The sequence below is a fragment of the Biomphalaria glabrata genome, chromosome 1, assembly GCF_947242115.1.
Source record: "Biomphalaria glabrata chromosome 1, xgBioGlab47.1, whole genome shotgun sequence".
NCBI classification, from domain to species: domain Eukaryota; kingdom Metazoa; phylum Mollusca; class Gastropoda; family Planorbidae; genus Biomphalaria; species Biomphalaria glabrata.
In genome coordinates, this window is record NC_074711.1 from 87042957 (window position 1) to 87063981 (window position 21025).

Consider the following 21025-nt stretch of genomic DNA (forward strand, 5'->3'; position numbering starts at 1 on the left):
GTCCAAATATAATGAATGATTGTCATATATCATGTTACTAAGCAGTCCTAGATGTGACCTACTTATTGTGCAGAAAAGTATGAAATACCGTTGCCTGACTTAGTCCGATTTAAGTTCTCTTTTTGCTGTCTACGCCTTCCTTTGGCAATTATATAACAAACAAACTTGCAGATCTCAAGCTGTTTCCGCTTTGTGCAAATAAATAGATATCTCTAGTCTCGAAAAGCTAGAGATCTGTAAGGGGCTTTGTGAGGGGCTTTGTGAGGGGCTTTGTGAGGGGCTTTTTGAGGGGCTTTGTGAGGGGCTTTGTGAGGGGCTTTGTGAGGGGCTTTGTGAGGGGCTTGACTCCCTCCTCCAATTCTCCTATGCTTCAGGCAGAGGTGGAAAATAAAAAAAAAAAACATAATCAAAGACTTGAACCACATACCTACATAGTGATCTAAATCTAGTTTTAAATCATACGCAGACTTCCACTACTCTTATAGAAATCCCTTTGTAGGGCGATGCGTTTTTGCTAGCGCTGTGGAAGAACAAAACCAAAAGGAAACATAACTCTTCATAAAACAAGACTTGGAAATCAATGTGTGATAGAGATTTTTTTTACCCAGCATTCTCTTTTACAGCGTTGGCTAGGCGCGCGCTCAGTTTTATTTAAAATCGGAATCCCCTCGCCACGGACTTGCGCTCACTTTCTTTGTGTCATTGTGACTTAAAATTGTGACTTATAAAGTTCTGAATGCAAACACTATTATCTAGTAGTTCTTCATTATAAGGACATTTTAAAACAACTTCTTATATATCTTCAACATCGGAAAAAAATCTGTACTACATTCCAAAACGATTCTATCATTTGAGGAATATGTCGGCCTAGCAAATTAATTATACTACTTTGTATGAATTAATTATTCGATTTTTTAAATCTTTTTAAGGAGTTTAGCCGTAAATATTAATTATTATTTTTATCAGGATGTATTAACGAGTACCAAGGCGTATTGAGATGTAGCAAGATGTAGCGAATTTGATGTCGTTCTAGTGTCAAGCGTTGAAGTAGAGATTTAAAGAATCCAGAAAACTAGTTTGTTGATGTGATTGACTTTAAGACCGCTTACCACTACATGGGGTTGTGATTTGGGCCGCTGACCCAAATATTGTGATTGATATTAGAATCACGTAGTCAATATGTGCATTTGACTTTGAAACTACTCACCACTAAAGGTGTTTGCGTTGAGGAAAAGTGACGTGTGTTTGAGTTTAGGACTTCTGATCACTGTCCGGTATTTGAGGACTGCTGATCACTGTCCGGTATTTGAGGACTGCTGATCACTACCTCATGTTTAAGGACTTCTGATGCTGCCTGAAAATTGAGGACTACTGACCACTGCCTGGTGTATGAGGACTACTGGCCACTTCCCGGTGATTGAAGACTACTGACCACTGCCTGGTGATTGAAGACTACTGACCACTGCTAGGTGATTATTGACTACTCATCCTTACCTGGTGATTTAGGACTACTCACCATTACCTGGTGATTGAGGACTACCGACAACTGTCTGGTGATTGATGACTACTGACCACTGCTTGAGGATTAAGCAATACTGACCATTGCATTGTGTTTCTGGACTACTCACCACTGCCTGGTATATGAGAAATATTGACCACTCCTTTGTGATTGGGGGATACTGACAATTACCTTGTGATTGAGGACTACTGACCATTACCTTGTGATTGAGGACTACTGACCACTGCCTGCTGATTGAGCACTACTGACCACTACCTAGAGATTGAGGACTACTGACCGTCATGTCAGGACAGCAGGAGGACACGAGAAGGTTACTCAAAGAACTGGAGCACAAATGTCTTGTGGCTAAAAATGAAAGTTTACAGCACGCAGGTAAGTCAACTCTTTCTTAAAACCTGCCCCACCCCCCATCCACTCTTATTGGCTTCACACTTATATTAGTACACGATCTTGATATCTGACTTAATATTGATTCACATCATTCTGATAAATGAAATTGCATAATCAACATAAGTTGTTCGCTTCCCTCTCTATATATATACGTTTAAACTTTCTATAGTTCTCCACAAATAATTCTATTACAATTACATTTGTGGTCAGACGTATTGAGATTGTCTGTCAATTCTGAAAGTTGTATTCGAGTACGTAACATTTGCAGCTCATTAAATACATTTTCAGTTGCCTACATTTGAATAATTTTTAACTTAATGACAGTAAAAATCATTACTTTTATTTTTTTCCCCCTAGCCATGAATAGTGTCGTCTAAATGTTTATGTTGAATAATTTATGAAGAAAGCCGAATCTAAGTTTCACAGAAAGTAATGCCCAGATTTTGTTTTAATATGAGCAACCAATACTGGAATTAATGAGAGAAAAAAAGGTTTGAAACTAAATTACACAATAGAATAATCACAGCCAGCAGAAAAACGTCAGAGCTTATAAATTCATCTCTGGAATATCGGTTCATGACGTTTAAGCTTTCGAATCGTTTCGCATGGCTGATCAAGCTTGAAGTTTCACGCCCACACGTCAAACATCCCGTCAAGTGTGACCAGGACAGGCACCAGGCCTAGAGTCTGGCATCATCAGGTTTATTCATTAACGTCTATCAAATAGCTGCAGCACTCTGACAGGACAAACACCGCCTGACATTTTGCAGACCGCAACATTTTAAACAATAATCTATAGAAAGTTGGCTCTCAAATAAAACTAAAAGCAGTTGTTAAAACTGGTCTCAACAAGAAGTGATCGGTTGCATAGAACTTAGGTTAAGCATATTAGAAACATATTTTCTTTTGTTTTATTTGTTTTATATATTTTGGATGTTCAGAAATGATTATTACATTTTAGCTCACACATCCTGTAAGGGATGTCAGCGGGCAAGTTCCGAGATCAGGAGTATCGTTACGACATATCGCAAAGCATTCAAACATAAACATATCACGTATTTGGGAATGGCAAGTGATTTCTAATAGTAAAGTCTCCTTTCAGACCATGCTATCTATAGGACAGATGGCATAATAATCATATGAGATAATCATAATCTCATGTAGCTAGCACAACCATCTACCGGCTTTACTTTTTCCCAACTAATTAGAGCTGGGTGAACTCAGAGGCGCCCGAAAGATCCCGAAAATAAAAATCCTAGTCTTCCGGGACCCCTAGTTCAGAAGCAAAGTGCCTTACCACTCAGCCACCTCTATATATCAACTTACCCAAAAAGTAAGCAGACAGCTGCAGAGTGAATACATAAACAATGTATAACAACAATAACAGTCTTAGGTCCATTACAATTTTTAATTTACATAAATGATTCACCAAATTGCATTAGTTCAGCAACAAATGTCAGATTATTTGAAGACGATTGCATAATATATAGAACAATAAACACAACACAAGATACAGATATTTTACAAAGAGAATTAGATGAATTACAGAAATGGGAATCTAGTTGAAGCATGTCTTTCCAGCTAGAAAATCAAATACGAACTTTAAAAAAATGTTATTTAACCTTGGTTAGGCCAATAATAGAATATGCATCCTCTGTTTGGGACCCCTCAACTCAAGAAAACATTAAGAAACTGGAACAGACTCAAAATAGAGCAGTAAGATTCATAACAAACGAATATTCACATTTGACTAGAGCAGCGGTTCTCAACCTTTTATACTCGGCGACCCCTTTTTATAATCCCCCACTCTGCCGCGACCCCCCTCCCCGCACACACACATACAGCAATAGATGAGTAGTCAATAACAATCCATATTTTGGATCGTCTTAGGCGACCCCTGGCAAATCGTCAATCGACCCCCAAGGGGGTCGCGATCCACAGGTTGAGAACCCCTGGACTAGAGTAACACCTTTAGTAAAATCATTCAATTTAGAAAGCCTTCAGGATATAAGACTCAAAAGTAAAGTAGCGATTTTACATAAAATAGTGAACCATTATCTTCAAATACAAAATCAAAATTTAATAAAATACTCAGAAAGACACAAAGATAAAGGCACATTCCTCGTTCCATATGCTAGGACAAATTTGTACAAGTGCTCCTTCTTTCCTAGTGCTATTAGAGCATGGAATGGGTTGCCTGAGCTAGCAAGAAAAACCAGTGACTTGGCAGAATTTAGGTCATTGGTTAATATGCACAACTAAATGCATGACGCGTAGGACGTACTCATCTACTTTTTTGAAGAAACGTCTGTACTATATAAGATATATATGTCAAGCATCCCATTTGTAAATCAATGCATCAGTTGAAGTATACAAAAGTCTTGAGCACGTCTATCTTGTTAATTGTAATGTCCATTTGCTAATTTAGACTAGTTGTTGAAGTATTGTTGGATTTGCACAGCACACAATATCCTAGCCAGAACATTATATAAGTTACTCCCGTATGTGTCCAACTAGTAACTAACTCTTCTGGAATTGAAAACAGAAAAAAAAACTGGCCTAGTGTTTCTGTTACCTTTAATATTTCATTCTCTTCTTTATGTTTCTATAATATAAAGCAGAAAGTAAGTCGTATGCATGCGTGCATGTATGTCCCTCATAAACATTAAAACCGTTAGCTCAATCTTGATAAAACTTGGCTTCACTGTTCCTTAGATTATAGCGGAGACCGTAGTATATGTTTAATGTCCCTACCACTAAAGGAGGGCCCTAAAAGTAGACAAAGGGCAACTAATTTTACCTCTATTAAAAAACTAAAACCTTTTTAACGAATCGGGTAAACCCATTTTCACAGTATTTTATATGTGATATGAATATGTCGGCTGAACGGGTAAACCCGTTTTCACACTCCACTTTTATTTTTCGTAACAAAATAACAAAAATGTGAAGGGGAACATTCTCCCTAGATCACATAGATCTAAATTCAAACCAGTAGATCTGTAATACCATAACTAAGGCCCGCAGGCCGTGGGATATATCCGGCTAGTATATATATAAAATGAGAACCTCAGTTTGTACATTCTAGAGATTGTTTAGTCGACATCGCTTATAATCAGCTGAAACAGTATAAATGTGACGGACACTTGACACTAAGCAATTACTTTCCACTTTGCGTCCTAAACGCCAACCTCAAGACTCGCTTGATTCAATCCCATCTTCAAGGCTGCTAGTTACAAGACAAATTACTGACACCAGAATTGGAACCACTCGGGATATTTATAGCGACTCGAGACATTGATTGACCAAAAAAAATAGTGCGACTAGATAGTACCATGTTACAAGTGGCAGGTATTAGTTGTGCGTTTTAGCAACGGATCTCTTAGATCTACGACGGCATGCTGGGAAAACAATCTCAGAAAGATTCATGCGCCTAGAACAAGCCTCAAGCCAACTGACAATAGGAAATGTGCATAGTTAATTTGACAATCGAATCGGGTAGCTCACACTTCTTGGCATTTTTCTGAAATTATGTCTGATGACCCGAAGTCCGCCGGGTGGCCGGAGATAGTTAATTAGGAGAAGAAATGCTATTTACGAAATATAAATTAAATTCCTCAAGGGTTTGACCACATCAACACTCGATATGACTTCAATTTAATTATAAATTCTGAAAAATAGTTTTAAAATAAAGTCTTAGAGAAATGAATAAAATACTGTAGACATTAATAATAACAATTGATGAACAGAGACTTTGTGTTGATATAAGTAGACATTGAAGACTCTCCTTTTTTTTTATTACGTCACATCCTTTTTAAACGTAGTTTCTCACAAAAACATTCACAACAAACAATGAGGCAATACAAATATATTAGCATATCCTTCCTTTTAAAGCTGTTATCTCAGGCATTAGCATCATCCCTTGTTGTATATATACTCACATGGGCGTAGCCAGGATTTTTTTTCGGGGGGGGTTTTGGGGGGGATTTTTTTCTCCGCCCCCCCCCCTTCCCCCGCGAAAAAAAATTATATGTATTTATGTGTGTGTGTGTGTGTGTACATAATCTATATTACATTTTGACCCTTCATTCTTTCGCTTTCAGAAGACGTTTATTGTGCCCTAGAATAGGTTCTTCCATGAGTTAGTAGAAAAATTCCCCGCCATTACTATCAAGGGGGTCTGGGGGAGCGCTAGGAGCTCCCCCAGCGCGGGGCGAAGCCCCGCCGCCAAGCACTATTTCTGATATTGAAAGCCAACAAAATGCATATTCTGAGGTATCTACACTGCATTTTCCTGCTATTAAAAAGTTTTATTTCAAAAACCTAATGTGATATTCTTACTGACTTAGATCCTCCTGCGCCGTTCGGAGGATTTGACGTCAAGCTGTTTCCATAAAAATATGTCACTGGTAATGTCTGAAGCCTCTTCCCACCTGCCATGAGGACCTCCATGAATGAGTGGAGTCAAGATGTACTAGGATATCATTGCAACTCTTCTTATGCGTAATTCATTTTGTTGTAGAACATGTCCCGCAAATCTCATGCGTCGCTCTCTCACAATCTTACTAAGGGGTCAACTCCCAGTTCGGCATAGGATTTCCTTGATTTAGACCTGATCTCTATAACTGACTCCTAAAATCTGTATTAGCCATCTTTGTTGAGCCATATTTAGTGTTTTTCAATTTCGGCAGATGACTATTCACTGCAGTTTATTAATAGAGCCCTGCCACTGGTAAAAATGTGTAACCTCTCTTGAATACGCTCTTGGAATTAAGTGACTGTAGTTTGCTTTAGATTTTATATCGAAAAGAGAAGTTTTATCGTCAAAATAATCTGTTGGGGGTTTTCCACCTAAAAATGCTCTGTAGGGGGATCTTAAACTCGAAACCATCTGGAGGGGTTTTAAACTTTAAAAAAATGCCATCTGTAGAAGAGGGGTTTAAACTCAAAATCCCCGATTGGATTGGCTACGCTCAAATAATTTTAGTTTGTAATTTGCTTTTTTTTTATATTGAAGAGGTATTTTTAGCATCTAACCCCTCTGAATGGGGGCTTAAACCCAAAACCCCTTTTGGCAACGCTCATAGCATTTTGAGTGCGTAATTTACTTTTTTTCTTACACTGAAGATGTATTTTTTAGCTTCAAAACCCCCTGGCGGGGTGTTAAACTCAAAACCCCTTTGACTACACTCATAACATTTTAAGTGTATAATTTGCTTTGTTTTTATTATTAAAGAGGTATTTTTTACCTTCAAACCCCGCTGAAATGGGGTTTAAACTCAAAACTGAGTCAAAACCCATTTAGCTACGCTCATAACATTTTGAGTGCGTAATTAGCTTTTTTTTATATTGAAGAGGGGGTTTATCGTAAATTTTAGATGGGGTTTTAAAATCAAAATCTTCCTTAACTGTGCTCTTGGAATTAGGGGATTTTCGTTTGCATTTTTTTTGTTTTCTTTTGTATTAGAGGGGGAGTTAACTGCAAAAATCCAACCTAGAGGGTTTAAAAGTGAAAACCCCTGGAAGGGGTTTTTAAACTCGAAACCCTCTGGTAGGGGTTTTAAACTCGAACCCCCCTGGTAGGGGTTTTTAAACTCGAACCCCCTGGTAGGGGGTTTTAAACTCAAAACCCTTTTGGTTGTGCTGGGGCAAGTGATGGTTTAGTATTAAAATCTCAACTAAAATAAACAAAATCAAAGCAAAAATCAGTCACTAAATTCCGACTCCCCCCCTTCGAGGGGGGGGGATTTCATTTCGGGGGGGGGGGGTTGAACCCCAAAAACCCCCCCCTGGCTACGCCCATGTATACTCACATACCCTTTAGTCTGTTGGGCCGTTGGTGCACTACACACCGGAGGAATTCCAGCTCCCGTCGCCTCTACGTGGCCCTCCGGAGGAAACGTCCGCCAAGGGAGTCGGATAGGCTAAGAATGGTAGCGCACATAGCTCTCAGTGGGCTACCACACATATGGTAGAGAGATTGTACACTGCACGTGGTAGGGATGTAACAAAGGCTCGCTAACCCGTCCAACCCCCCCATCGATTCGTTCCCTAACGGGGGCCATACGCGCTGTGATGGACCCTTGCACCGGTTCGGTGGGACATTATAGGCATACGAAAGGCCCCCACTCGGCTCGGCCTCCGGCCTCGCACGGGAGAGGGAACTCGTGCGGGGCTCAAGGGGGTCGTGTCCAGCGACATACCGGACGTGAATATATGATCGTTTCGGATAAGGCGGGATTTCGGACAGAGGGATTGGTGAAAAGCCGATGCCTCATCCTGGCCATGGATAAAAGCCTTTCCTTGGTCAAGAGGTCCTTTAATATGGAACTGGACATTCTCGGACCTTCAGGACATCTGAATCAGGTGCACTACACAGCCGTCTTTCACCATTCCTCTTTTCCTTGGATAGAGCCTCTTTCAAAGGCAGGCCCGTCTCTTCTTTTCTGTTGTCTTCCAATCGCTTTCTCAGTCAGCCTTTTCTTCTTTTTTCCTGATGCTGTTCCCTTAAGGAAGGTCTCTGCGAGCCCCGAAGACCTTGTAATATGGGCATAGAGTTTTAGTTAGCGTTTTATTTTTTACAATAGTTAGCAGGTCTTCGTGGGTCTAATCGCTGATTTCACCCTAATCTCTTCGTTTGCGATGCGGTATATATATATATATATATATATATATATATATTATAAAGTAGAATGTGTGGAGTATGTATGTATGTATGTATGTATGTTACTTATAGACATCAAAACCGCTTGACCAATCTTGATAAAACTAGGCAGGAATGTTCCTTGGGTACCAACTTAGACCGTAGTGTATGTATTGTAGCCCTAAAACAAACTTAAGACCCTCAAAAAAAATAAAGTTGTCCGACTCTATTACAGCTATAGTATTTTATGGATCTAGGCCATGTCTACAATGTTGACATGAGAAAAGATAGAAAGGATTTAGACCTAGATCTAATTTTAAGAAATACACTTTGCGCAGATAGTTTTTTACTTTGACACATGAAAAGACAAAAGAAGATCCATTGATTTCATTATATAATAAAATTAACCTTCAATTTTGTGTTTCAACAGCATTTTTTACATTAATTAGTTCCTTATATCTGTGATCAAATAAACATTCAAATTTGGTTTTCTAAAGCTACATTCGTTTACGAAAGCTGCGAAGCCGAGTTAAAGGCCTAGATCTATATTCATTCATGAATCGCGTACTAAAAATTATTTCGTTTTATTGTTACTTTATAATCCCATCCCTAGATCTAAAACTCTAATTCAACACTAAGATGATAAAACTTCTCTTCGCACAGATAGTCTTATACTTTAACACATAAACATATTAATTAAAGTCCATTCATTTCATATTTTGATCAAATAAACATTCAAATTTGGTTTTCTAAAGCTACATTTGTTTACGAAAGCTGCGAAGCCGAGTTAAAGGCCTAGATCTATATTCATTCATGACTCGCGTACTAAAAATTATTTCGTTTAATTGTTCACTTTATAATCCCATTTATTTAACAAAGCTATCGCTCTTTTCGTTTTTAATAGATAAGAATGTATCGACTTCGGGTAAACCATTTTCGCAAAACTAATTTTATTTTCGTAGCGAAACAGAAATAACGTGAAAGGATCATTAGCTACGTTTAACATACATCTAAATCCAATCCACTAGATTATTCAAAAGCAAATGTTTTAATTTAAAAAAAATGGATTTAAGCCTATTAGCTATTTTGATTTGATAGCTTCATTCACACTATTTTTACATTGACACATTCGCTTTACTTATTACATTATTATTTCGTTTAATTGTTTACAAAACACTCTCAGTGACTATATCGAAAGTAATGCGCAAATAAAGACCCGCGGGTCGCGGGTAACATATGTCTAGTATATATATATATATATTGTTGTAAACTTGTTCCCCCAGACTGACCATTTTTTCCACGCAGAAAATAAAATGTTTGTGTTTTGTTTATGTTTGGAGGCGAAACTGACCTGAGCGAGTGTGTTGATGTGTAAAGTAACTGGACTGATGATCTCGAATTGTTTACGACGGAGGATAGTTTTTCTTGAATCGGTGTTTGTGAATAGGGGTATGTACATTTTATTAGGAGAACTGTGAAATTATTTCTATTACTTGGAGAATTGACTTTTATAGTGGATTGTGCTTCTGCAATCAGAAGGATATCGGCGACCTGACAATCGGTGAGTTATCTTTCTTTAGTGTACTATAAAGTCGTAACAATTTAGTAACAATACATCTATACTATAAAGCAGAATGTTTGGCGTACGTATGTATGTCCCCGTATAGAAATAAAAAACCGCTTGACCAATCTTAATAAAACTTGGCAGAAATGTTCCTTGGGTACCAACTTAGACCGTAGTGTATGCATTGTGGCTTAAAACAAACTTAAGACCCTCAAAAACAAAAAAAAAAACGCGAACTCTATTACAGCTATAGTGTTTTATGGCCATGTTTACAATGTTGACATGAGAAAAGATCGAAAGGATTTAGATCTACATCTAATTTAAAGAACTAAAATTTGCAGTTATAGTGTGTTTTTTTTGACACATGAAAATACAATATATAGTTTATTGATTTCATTATTTAATAAAATTAACCTTTAAATTTGTGTTTCAAAAGCATTTTTACATTAATTCGTTATTTATATCTGCGAATTTAGAAATACCGATGCACATTCTTTCATTAGACATTACACATTAACACATCTCTCTACTAAGTTTATTCCTAGGCCTAGGTCTAAAACTCTTATTGAACTCTAAGATGATAAAACTTCTTTTCGCAAAGATAGTTGTATGCTTTAACACATGAACATACTAATTATAGTCCATTCATTTCAAATTTTAATCAAATTAACATTCAATTTTTTTTTCTAAAGCATTTTTAATACATTCGTTCGCTGTTCGCTAAAGCTGCGTAGCCGTGTCGAGATAGGCCTAGATCTATATTCATTCATGAAAACAAGGTCACGCATGCGCAGAGCAAAGCCTTCACCTTCACTACGTCTACCTCAAGATCTACTTTATATTTTAACACATGAACATACAAAATTAAGTCTATTCATTTCACATTTTAATCAAATATATGTAGGCCTACAAGCAAATGTTTTAATTTGAAAAAAAAAATGGATTAGCTATTTTGATTTGATGGCTTCATTCATACTATTTTTACATTGACACATTCGCTTTATTTATTACATTATTATTTCGTTTAAAAATGTTTAAAAAAACACTCCCAGTGACTATATAGACATTAATACGCAAATAAAGACCCGCGGGTAAAATATGTCTAGTATATATATAAAACCTGTCTAAAATTAGTTTCCATCGTAACAGAAGGGGCGGTAACACTCTTTTTACCTTTCTTGGCCATTTTTAGTGGCCAACACGACGACCAGCCGCCTTAAATAGAGTCAAATATAATAATGTCAGTCTCTTCGATTCCGAATATGAAGGATCAGATCGAATCAAGTACGATTCTTTGTCATTATTATTATTATTATTTTTGCTTAAACATTCGCAGAAGAGATTTGTTTTTCGTAGTACAAAAAAATCTAACAGAATAAAAATTCGCAAAACGAGATAGCAGTAAGTTTGAAATTTATGGTGAAATTCTCGAATGTTAAATTGATTTCATGTGGTTGTTTATTTTATATTTCTAAACGGTAGACCGCATCAAACCCCCCTCCCCCCCACCCCAAAAAAAAATCTAACTCGCACATATAGGATGAATCTTTTTGGTGAGTTACAAGGGGACTGGCCTAACAGAGGTCCACCTCACTACAATTTTAGAAGACCGTAAACACCATGGTAAGCTTCGGGCAGGATGGGCTCGTTAGCCTTGGTTGGCTACCCATCTAGGAGAAGGAAAACTGTGAATCCAAACCTCCGCTGCCCTGCGGCTATACCCAAACACGGGAAAGGCTTCAGGAGACAACCCTGGGGAAAAAATCAGGAGCAGGTAATCCCTTAGGCAGATTGTGACACACTGTGCTACAGCCTGCCAGAACCTGCGGCGCTACTGATGCCGAACTGTATCGGATATTCTGTTCCTTTGGTCACATCAGCTTCGTGGAGAGGTGTTGGGGGGGGGATGCTGTGTGGGCGACATCGTTCCTAGCATAAACAATGCCCAGGCTTTCACAGCCACACAAGGATGTGTGCTTTAAGATGAACCATAATCGTTCTACGACTGAAGGAGGCCAATGATGAATGAATGGATTCAATGAATGACACACACTGCACCAAAAAGAAATCTACTGCAGAGGACGGATTTAGGCAGCGGATAGAAAACCTAAACCGAAAACGAAAAACGGCAGACAACAATTTTGTCTGCTCTGGATGGGGGCAAAATATGTAGGTCACAGCTAGGACTGCGTAGCCACGCGAAATCCTGCAATCCTCCTAAATCTTCGGACTTGAAGACAAAGTTTTGTTCTTCCATTCTCAACGTTTTCAATTCAATTCTTACTTTATCCATGTTACAGTAAACAAGAAAAGTAAAGTTTCCCCCCCTCAGGCCATGCGATCTATAGGGCGGGTGATGTAAGGTTCATCTGTTTCTGTGGTCCACTGTTAATGAGGTTGCCATGTGGCAAGCACAACCACCAACCACCTTTACGCTTACACATTAAAGCTGAGCAGACTCCGAAGAATCCCAAATTAAAAAATCTCAGTATTTACCAGGATTCGAAATCAGGAACCCTCAGGTCTGGAAGAACAACCACCAACAACCTTTACGCTTACACATTAAAGCTGAGCAGACTCTGAAGAATCCCAAAATTAAAAATCCCAGTATTTACCAGGATTCGAAATCAGGGACCCTCAGGTCTGGAAGAACAACCACCAACAACCTTTACGCTTACACATTAAAGCTGAGCAGACTCTGAAGAAACCCAAAATTAAAAATCCCAGTATTTACCAGGATTCGAAATCAGGGACCCTCAGGTCTGGAAGAACAACCACCAACAACCTTTACGCTTACACATTAAAGCTGAGCAGACTCTGAAGAAACCCAAAATTAAAAATCCCAGTATTTACCAGGATTCGAAATCAGGGACCCTCAGGTCTGGAAGAACAACCACCAACAACCTTTACGCTTACACATTAAAGCTGAGCAGACTCTGAAGAATCCCAAAATTAAAAATCCCAGTATTTACCAGGATTCGAAATCAGGGACCCTCAGGTCTGGAAGAACAACCACCAACAACCTTTACGCTTACACATTAAAGCTGAGCAGACTCTGAAGAATCCCAAAATTAAAAATCCCAGTATTTACCAGGATTCGAAATCAGGGACCCTTAGGTCTGGAAGAACAACCACCAACAACCTTTACGCTTACACATTAAAGCTGAGTAGATTCCGAAGAATCTCAAAATTAAAAATCCCAGTATTTACCAGGATTCGAAATCAGGGACCCTCAGGTCTGGAAGAACAACCACCAACAACCTTTACGCTTACACATTAAAGCTGAGTAGATTCCGAAGAATCTCAAAATTAAAAATCCCAGTATTTACCAGGATTCGAAACCAGGGACCCTCAGGTTTGGAAGCCAAGCATTTACCAATCAGCCACAGCGCCTCCTCATCCATGTTATAGGAGTCATAAAATTTATATTTATAGAAAAAAGTTGGCTTTAAAAAATTATGCACATAAAAATTTTTTACAGAATAATAATCTTCAAACTTGAATTATTTTTTTTTTTAATGTTTTGGCTATGATTGCTTCACTATGATTGCTTCACTATGATTGCTTCACTATGATTGCTTCACTATGATTATCTCACTAAAATAACCTTACTTCCCTTGGCCTGGTCCTCCTCCATCTGATGTGGTACCAACGTGTGACAGACTTTCTCAACATTGTCCATGCCAGCTTTTTATTCCCGCAGATTTTCCTTCAGAGTTTCCTTCCTAGTCCACACCTCCCGCAGGGCGACTGGGGGATGGCAGCGGGCAGGATTTGAACCCAGGGCCATCGATAAATCCGAACGACAGCCCAGCGCGCAAACCGCACAACCAGGCAGTGTCCTTGTCATCTAAGCTTAAAACTAATCTCATATGAAGTTAATCATCTTGTTAATCATCTTGTTTGTCCCAGACATTGTTCTTTAGTTCATTTATCAGTTCCTTTGTACTAGTCTGAAAGTTTTTCTTGCGATAATTAATTAATTTGTTAGATGCTTGGACTCAGTGAGAACGCATTAATCAAGGGTCCAAGCCCTATACGTTTTAATGTCTTGTAGCAGGATCAAAGAAGCATGATGGGGGGGGGGGGGAGGTAGAGGTGTGTAACCAACCTTAGGGTATTTACATTTTAAAACGTTTGTGTCGATTTAATTTTTTTTTTAAAGTAGACAAAAATATTGACAGTCCGATCTGGAAATTATTAATTACGCATAGAATCTAATTATAAAGGCATTGTCTTTGATTCCGAAGTTTAAGGATGAGTTAAGGATGAGTTAAGGATGAGTTAAGGATGATTGCAGTGTTTCACGAGACAGAGCAAAACCCAGTTTACCCAGTTGAGACCTGCATATTTTTTCCGAATCTTTCGCAAAAAAAGCCGTTGTCCGGCGGCAGTCTAATGATATCTAATTATTGTATTCTGCGCATGTCTTCAATAAGAGCTTTTTTTAGAGTCTTTAATGTCAATATAGATCTAATTACTTTGTTTGAAAAGATGAAAGAAAGCAGTCTCTTTCTTTATGAGGAGGTTACGTAAAGACTTTTCATCTACAGGCGCCATATAAAATGTTGATTAATAAAATGTAACAACACAACAGGTGGCCATGTTTCAAGAAGATAGCTTCTTTTATTCCATACTTTGAATCACACTTCATGATTTATCTCATCTGATGATTTATCTCACCTGGTGAATATCTCACCAAATGATTTAACTCATCTGATGATTAATCTCATCTGGTGAATATCTCACCGAATGATCTATCTAACTGATGATTTATCTCAACTAATGATTTATCTCACCTGGTGAATATCTCACCGAATGATTTGTCTCATCTGATGATTTATCTCATCTGGTGAATATCTCACCGAATGATTTATCTCATCTGATGATTTATCTCATGTAATGATTTATCTCATTTGATGATTGATCTCATTTGATGATTTATCTCATCTGATGATTTGACTCACCTGGTGAGAATTTCACTGAATGATTTATCTCATCTGATGATTTATCTCATCTAATGATTTGTCTCATCTGATGATTTATCTCATCTGGTGAATATCTCACCGAATGATTTATCTCATCTGATGATTTATATCATCTAATGATTTATCTCATTTGATGATTTATCTCATCTGATGATTTATCTCATCTAATGATTTATCTCATTTGATGATTTATCTCATCTGATGATTTGACTCACCTGGTGAGAATTTCACTGAATGATTTATCTCATCTGATGATTTATCTCACCTGATGAATATCTCACCGAATGATTTGTCTCATCTGATGATTTATCTCATCTGGTGAATATCTCACCGAATGATTTATCTCATCTGATGATTTATCTCATCTGGTGATTTATCTCATTTAATGATTTATCTCATCTGATGATTTATCTCACCTGGTGAATATCTCACCGAAGGATTTATCTCATCTGGTGATTTATCTCATCTAATGATTTATCTCATTTGATGATTTATTTCATTTGATGATTTATCTCATCTGATGATTTATTTCACCTGGTGATTTATCTCGCATGGTGAGAATTTCACTGAATGATTTATCTCATCTGATGATTTATCTCACCTGGTGAATATCTCACCTATCTCAGATGATCTAACCATCTAGCCATTACATTTATCTAACCATAGGTGGTTTCCTTCACAGGAATGTTTGTCTCTTCTACCATGTCTTGTCCATCTCATAGCTCTAATAGACAAATCGACTTTTTCATTGTTATGAACCAATCTGGGCACTTCTTTAACTTGTCAAATGTCCGTACTTGACTTGTGACTTGTCAAATGTCCGTACTTGACTTGTGACTTGTCAAATGTCCGTACTTGACTTGTGACTTGTCAAACGTCCGTACTTGACTTGTGACTTGTCAAATGTCCGTACTTGACTTGTGACTTGTCAAATGTCCGTACTTGACTTGTGACTTGTCAAACGTCCGTACTTGACTTGTGACTTGTCAAATGTCCGTACTTGACTTGTGACTTGTCAAACGTCCGTACTTGACTTGTGACTTGTCTAACGTCCGTACTTGACTTGTGACTTGTCTAACGTCCGTACTTGACTTGTGACTTGTCAAATGTCTGTACTTGACTTGTGACTTGTCAAACGTCCTTACTTGACTTGTGACTTGTAAAGAACTGAATCACCGGCGTCCCTCTATCCGCTGCAGAACCTCAAGCTAGGACACAGCCAGCTGCGACCCCAAGCAGGACGACCAGCTAAGTTCAGAAGACTGCCTGCACCCGATTTATATGCTGATGGATCAGTGTGTGATAACTTCAAAAATAATCATCCCCTAGACGTTAAACAAGCCAAACACACGTCACACACGAAAACCTGTCACACACTCTACTTTTATTTTCTGAACAAAATGAAATAAAAATGTGAAGGGAACATTCTCCATTTTCGACATAGGTCTAAATTCAATCCAGTTGGTCAGTTATACCCAAACAAAGGCCCGTAGACGCGGGACATATTCGGCTTGTCTAAGAATAAATTAACAATTATATTTATATAAATGAAGTTAAATTCTTTATAAAGATGTGTCGAGTTTATCCTCACATAATTGTAATGACTAATTATATGCGTGACTGAATGCATGGCGCGTAGGACGTCATCATCTTCTTTTTTGAAGTAACGTCTGTATTATATAAGATAAGATAAGATAATACACAAAAGTAATAAAGTTCCATTAAAAAAAAATATTACTTTGCCCTGAATAAGATCTAATAGCGTTTCACCTAGACCCATGCACTTCCGGTTTTATTTTCACCATCTTATTTCCGGACTGTAAGGCCTAAAGTGACGTCACCTCTATCTTCGGAATTTTAAGTTTTGTGATTTAGGGTAACTCGACGCAAGCGTGGGCAACACAATCTTATGCAGATGATATATTAGGAAACTTAGTTGCTTCCCTTGGGCACAGAAGGGGAAGTAACAAAAGAGTCATAAACATAATTATTATTTTTTAACTCCCCTGCATTCCTTTTGTTTCTTATTGAACACATCTGTTCCCATAGACAAATTTTAAAAAAACTTGCACCGTAAGAGATTGTGGACTTAATATTGGTGAAGTTCGAGTACCCAAAAAATGAACTGTTTTATTCTCTGTAACAAAGCATCTATGCGTTTTTTGATTTTATTCAGTGCTGTGAATCAAATCTTAGGGGTACGGTCATTCAGTACTGAACAACTGCAGAAAGTTCTCCAAGATTAAGAGCTTAATAAACTGACCCAGAAACAAAGAAGCCTCGAAAGGAGATTGATAAATAACTTTGCTTTTTTTTTGTTCACTGCTATGTTTTGATAATATTGAGTGATTGAACTTTCGTCTGATTGAATGGTGGTTTGATTGTGCTATTTTTTGATTGTGCTAAGGACTGTGTTTTTGAGTGTGCTATTATCGGATTGTGTAACTGGCGATTTTATCTGATTAAGGCATTTTTATTTAAGCTTAGACCTCATATGTAATAATCGTGTATAAAGAAAGTACAGAGTGGCTGTGTCTTGAATAAAACTTTTTTGTCTGCTTTGAAAATTTAGGTTTGACTATCACATACACATGTTTGACAGTCTCGAAAACCTTGGTTTAACTGTCTTGAAAATATTATTTTGTTTGTCTTAAAAAAATCTTTTTTGTTGTCTTGGAAAAAATTCTTTTCTCTGTTCTGAAGACCTTGGTTTGACAATAACAGAAAAACCTGGGTTTGACAGCATTGATAAACGTCTTTTTGTCTTTCGAGATTTTATAGAGGCTGTGCCTTTCGATATCTTCTTATACTCACACATCTTAGTGACGTGGAAACACTGGGCAGTATATCGCGTTTGTTGGTCTAGTCATCTGAACCCTCCAACATAAGAATGAGAAGGAGGAAGAAGAAGAAGAGGAACTCACCTGAATAAATATCATGATTTCCTTCTTTTCAAAAAGTGAATCAGATAAAGGCACATTCTTCGTCCCATATGCTAGGACAAATTTGTACAAACACTGCTTCTTCCCTAGTGCTATTAGAGCAAGGAATGGGTTGCCTGAGCTAACCAGGAAAACCAGTGACTTGGCAGAATTTAAGTCATTGGTTAATATGCATGGCTCAATGCATGACGCGTAGGACGTAATCATCTTCTTTTTTTTTTTTGAAGTAACGTCTGCATTATATAAGATAAGATAAGATAGTGATCTGGGTAAATAGAATAAAAGAAAACACTTAACGAAAAAGTGTAGCATTCATAATTAGAGATTTTCACGGTAAGTTCTCAATTCTATACAATGGCATGGACAATGCTTTAAAAGATCACTGTTGCATACGCTGCAGAGCTAAGAGCCAAAGAGCTAAACCGTGCTACGTGTGAAAAAAGCTATGAAATTTGTTTTTGCAGTGGAAACAAAAAAAGATGCATACAATTTATCGTATACCTTCTAAACTAGAGAGCTGAAACTATTCTCTGTACACCGGATGTAGCAAATAGTTAGCTATTTTAAAGTTATCTTCCTTAGATGAAGAGCTTCAATACAATGTGCGATATACAAGAAATAAAAATATTCCATATAAATCTATATATTCTATCGTCTGCTACTGTAGTAACCAGCGATCTGAGTGATTTCCCTTTACATATCTTATAAATTACAGACATCCCTTTAAAATATATACAATTATGGTCTACGAGTATTTAGTTATGAAATTAATTAGGTCAAATAGCTCTACGTGAGAAAATGTGTTTTTTTTTATTTTATAAATATTTTGTAAGCTTTGTTCTGTGAAAGACAGGGCATACAAATTGAACTTTTTTTTCTCTTTTTTTAGTTCATTTTTTACTTTTTTTTTTTTCCTCTTTCTTTAGTTCATTTTTTACATTTTTCTTTTTTTTTCTCTTTCTTTAGTTCATTTTTTACATTTTTCTTTTTCTTTTCTCTTTCTTTAGTTCATTTTTTACATTTTTCTTTTTTTTTTTTTCTCTTTCTTTAGTTCATTTTTTACATTTTTCTTTTTTTTTTTCTCTTTCTTTAGTTCATTTTTTACATTTTTCTTTTTTTTTTTTCTCTTTCTTTAGTTCATTTTTTTACATTTTTCTTTTTTTTTTCCTTCTCTTTCTTTAGTTCATTTTTTACATTTTTTCTTTTTTTTTCTCTTTCTCTTTCCGTGTCCTTTTTTTTTCATTCTCTGTTTCTTGCACTCTCAAATTACTGAAAAATTGAGAATCCCTGACATCAGAGAAAAGAAAAATGTCAATATGTATTGACACCGTCGCGTGATAGCCAAAGTGTTGCCAGAAATCAAACTCAATTTTTTTTTTTAAAATGCTGTTACAATTTGGTTAATATATTCCAATATGTGGACTTTGAGTTGATTTTATGTGGGTGCGTGCCTTGTTTCTGATGTAACCATAAGTACAATTATGGCAGATAATTTGTTGTGTATTAGCGAAATAGATTCTGATGTAACCACGAGGCAGTTTTTCGTTCTTGATTATGTAAATAGGGGAGCGAGAGTTGAAATGAAAGTTCAGTGACAGAAAAACTTTTGAGTTTGTAGAGGGAGTAGAAGTTTGTTACAAAGCTTATATGAACCCACTCTGTCTGTCAAAAAGTTTGTACACGTTATTTCTCTCATACCCATTCTCGGATCAAGTTGAAACTTTGCACAATTATTCCATAGCATTGAAAAGACACGAGGCAATAAGAAAAACAAAACTGACCTATTAGTTATGGAAAGATCCTTTAAAAAACAACAACAACAAAAAGACACAACATAATATCTAAGGGAAATAACTCCTTATTTAAAACAATATGTCTCCATAATGTTGAAGTTATTTTCCTTATTCGATATCAAACGAAATAATTAGTTAACAATAATTAACTTATTGTTTATTCTTTTACTTGAGTCATGTTTTGATTAGTAAAATAAATAATTATTTTAAGTTTCAACATGATCGTAGAATGGATGGGGGAAAAGTTTACGTTTTCCATTATTTAAGGGAACAAACCCCTAAATATTTAGCATTTATTTCCTTTGTTGGCATTGAATGAAATTAATTACAAATAATTAGTTAAATAATTTTTTGTTTGTTTTAAATTCATTTATATTTTGCTTATGCCAATGAATATTTGTGCAAAGTTTCAATTTGATCCGTGAATGGGTCTGGGAGAAACAAAATGTACAAACCTTTTGCCAGACAGACAGACAGACAGACAGACAGACGCAGTGAGTTGACATAAGCGTTGTAAAAACTAACAAAGTTATCTGAATTGACAGCAAATAATGAACAAAGGCTGGGTTATCATTCTTTGGGCCCAACCGGAAGAGCTGTCATCGGTAAAACAGGAACAGTTGTCTCACTTCCTGTTATAGTTTCCCTTTCTAATAGTCGATTACATCCCCTTGTCAGTCACCAAGTCATTATCGCACTGCAGACAGTCCTTATCGCCGAGGCCTTGTACCACAGAAAGACGAATTAGTTTGAATTCCTTGTAGAGCTTTGAATTTTTACGCAATAAGAACTTACGGATTGTAGAATGTTACGTAGTGTATTTTTGTTTGACATAAAGTTTTGAATATTTGCATGATTTCTACATGAAGGCTTATATGTTTTATTTTTTTTGCAAATAATTATTCTATCATTTCTTCATATAAAACAATTATTTCCATTTATGAAATTTACTTCTGAATATGTCTAGACGCACTAACTACCCTACTCATTGTAACAGTTGCTATTAATAACGTCATACTGCTTTTTGCATTAATTCAAACTATTCATATTTTACAAACCTCAATGAATAACGCAAGATTAACATTGAAATGGGAATCGAACCTATCTTAAAGTTTCGTAACCCGCAATAGGAAGTTCAGCATCGGTTCGATGTTATGAGATTCGACAATAAAAAAAAAAACTATGATCG

The 21025-nt window shown here is 36.8% G+C and overlaps 1 protein-coding gene across 1 annotated transcript in view; it reads left to right on the top strand.

The window, feature by feature from the left end:
• The first annotated feature begins 1682 nt into the window (after window positions 1–1682).
• LOC106054276 (parathyroid hormone/parathyroid hormone-related peptide receptor-like) overlaps window positions 1683–21025 on the top strand; it is a 141298-nt gene continuing 121955 nt past the window's right edge. The window contains exon 1 of the mRNA XM_056018352.1: window positions 1683–1891. Within this exon, the coding sequence (XP_055874327.1) occupies window positions 1801–1891 (91 nt within the window). The 5' untranslated portion in view covers window positions 1683–1800. The remainder of the gene's footprint in view (window positions 1892–21025) is intronic.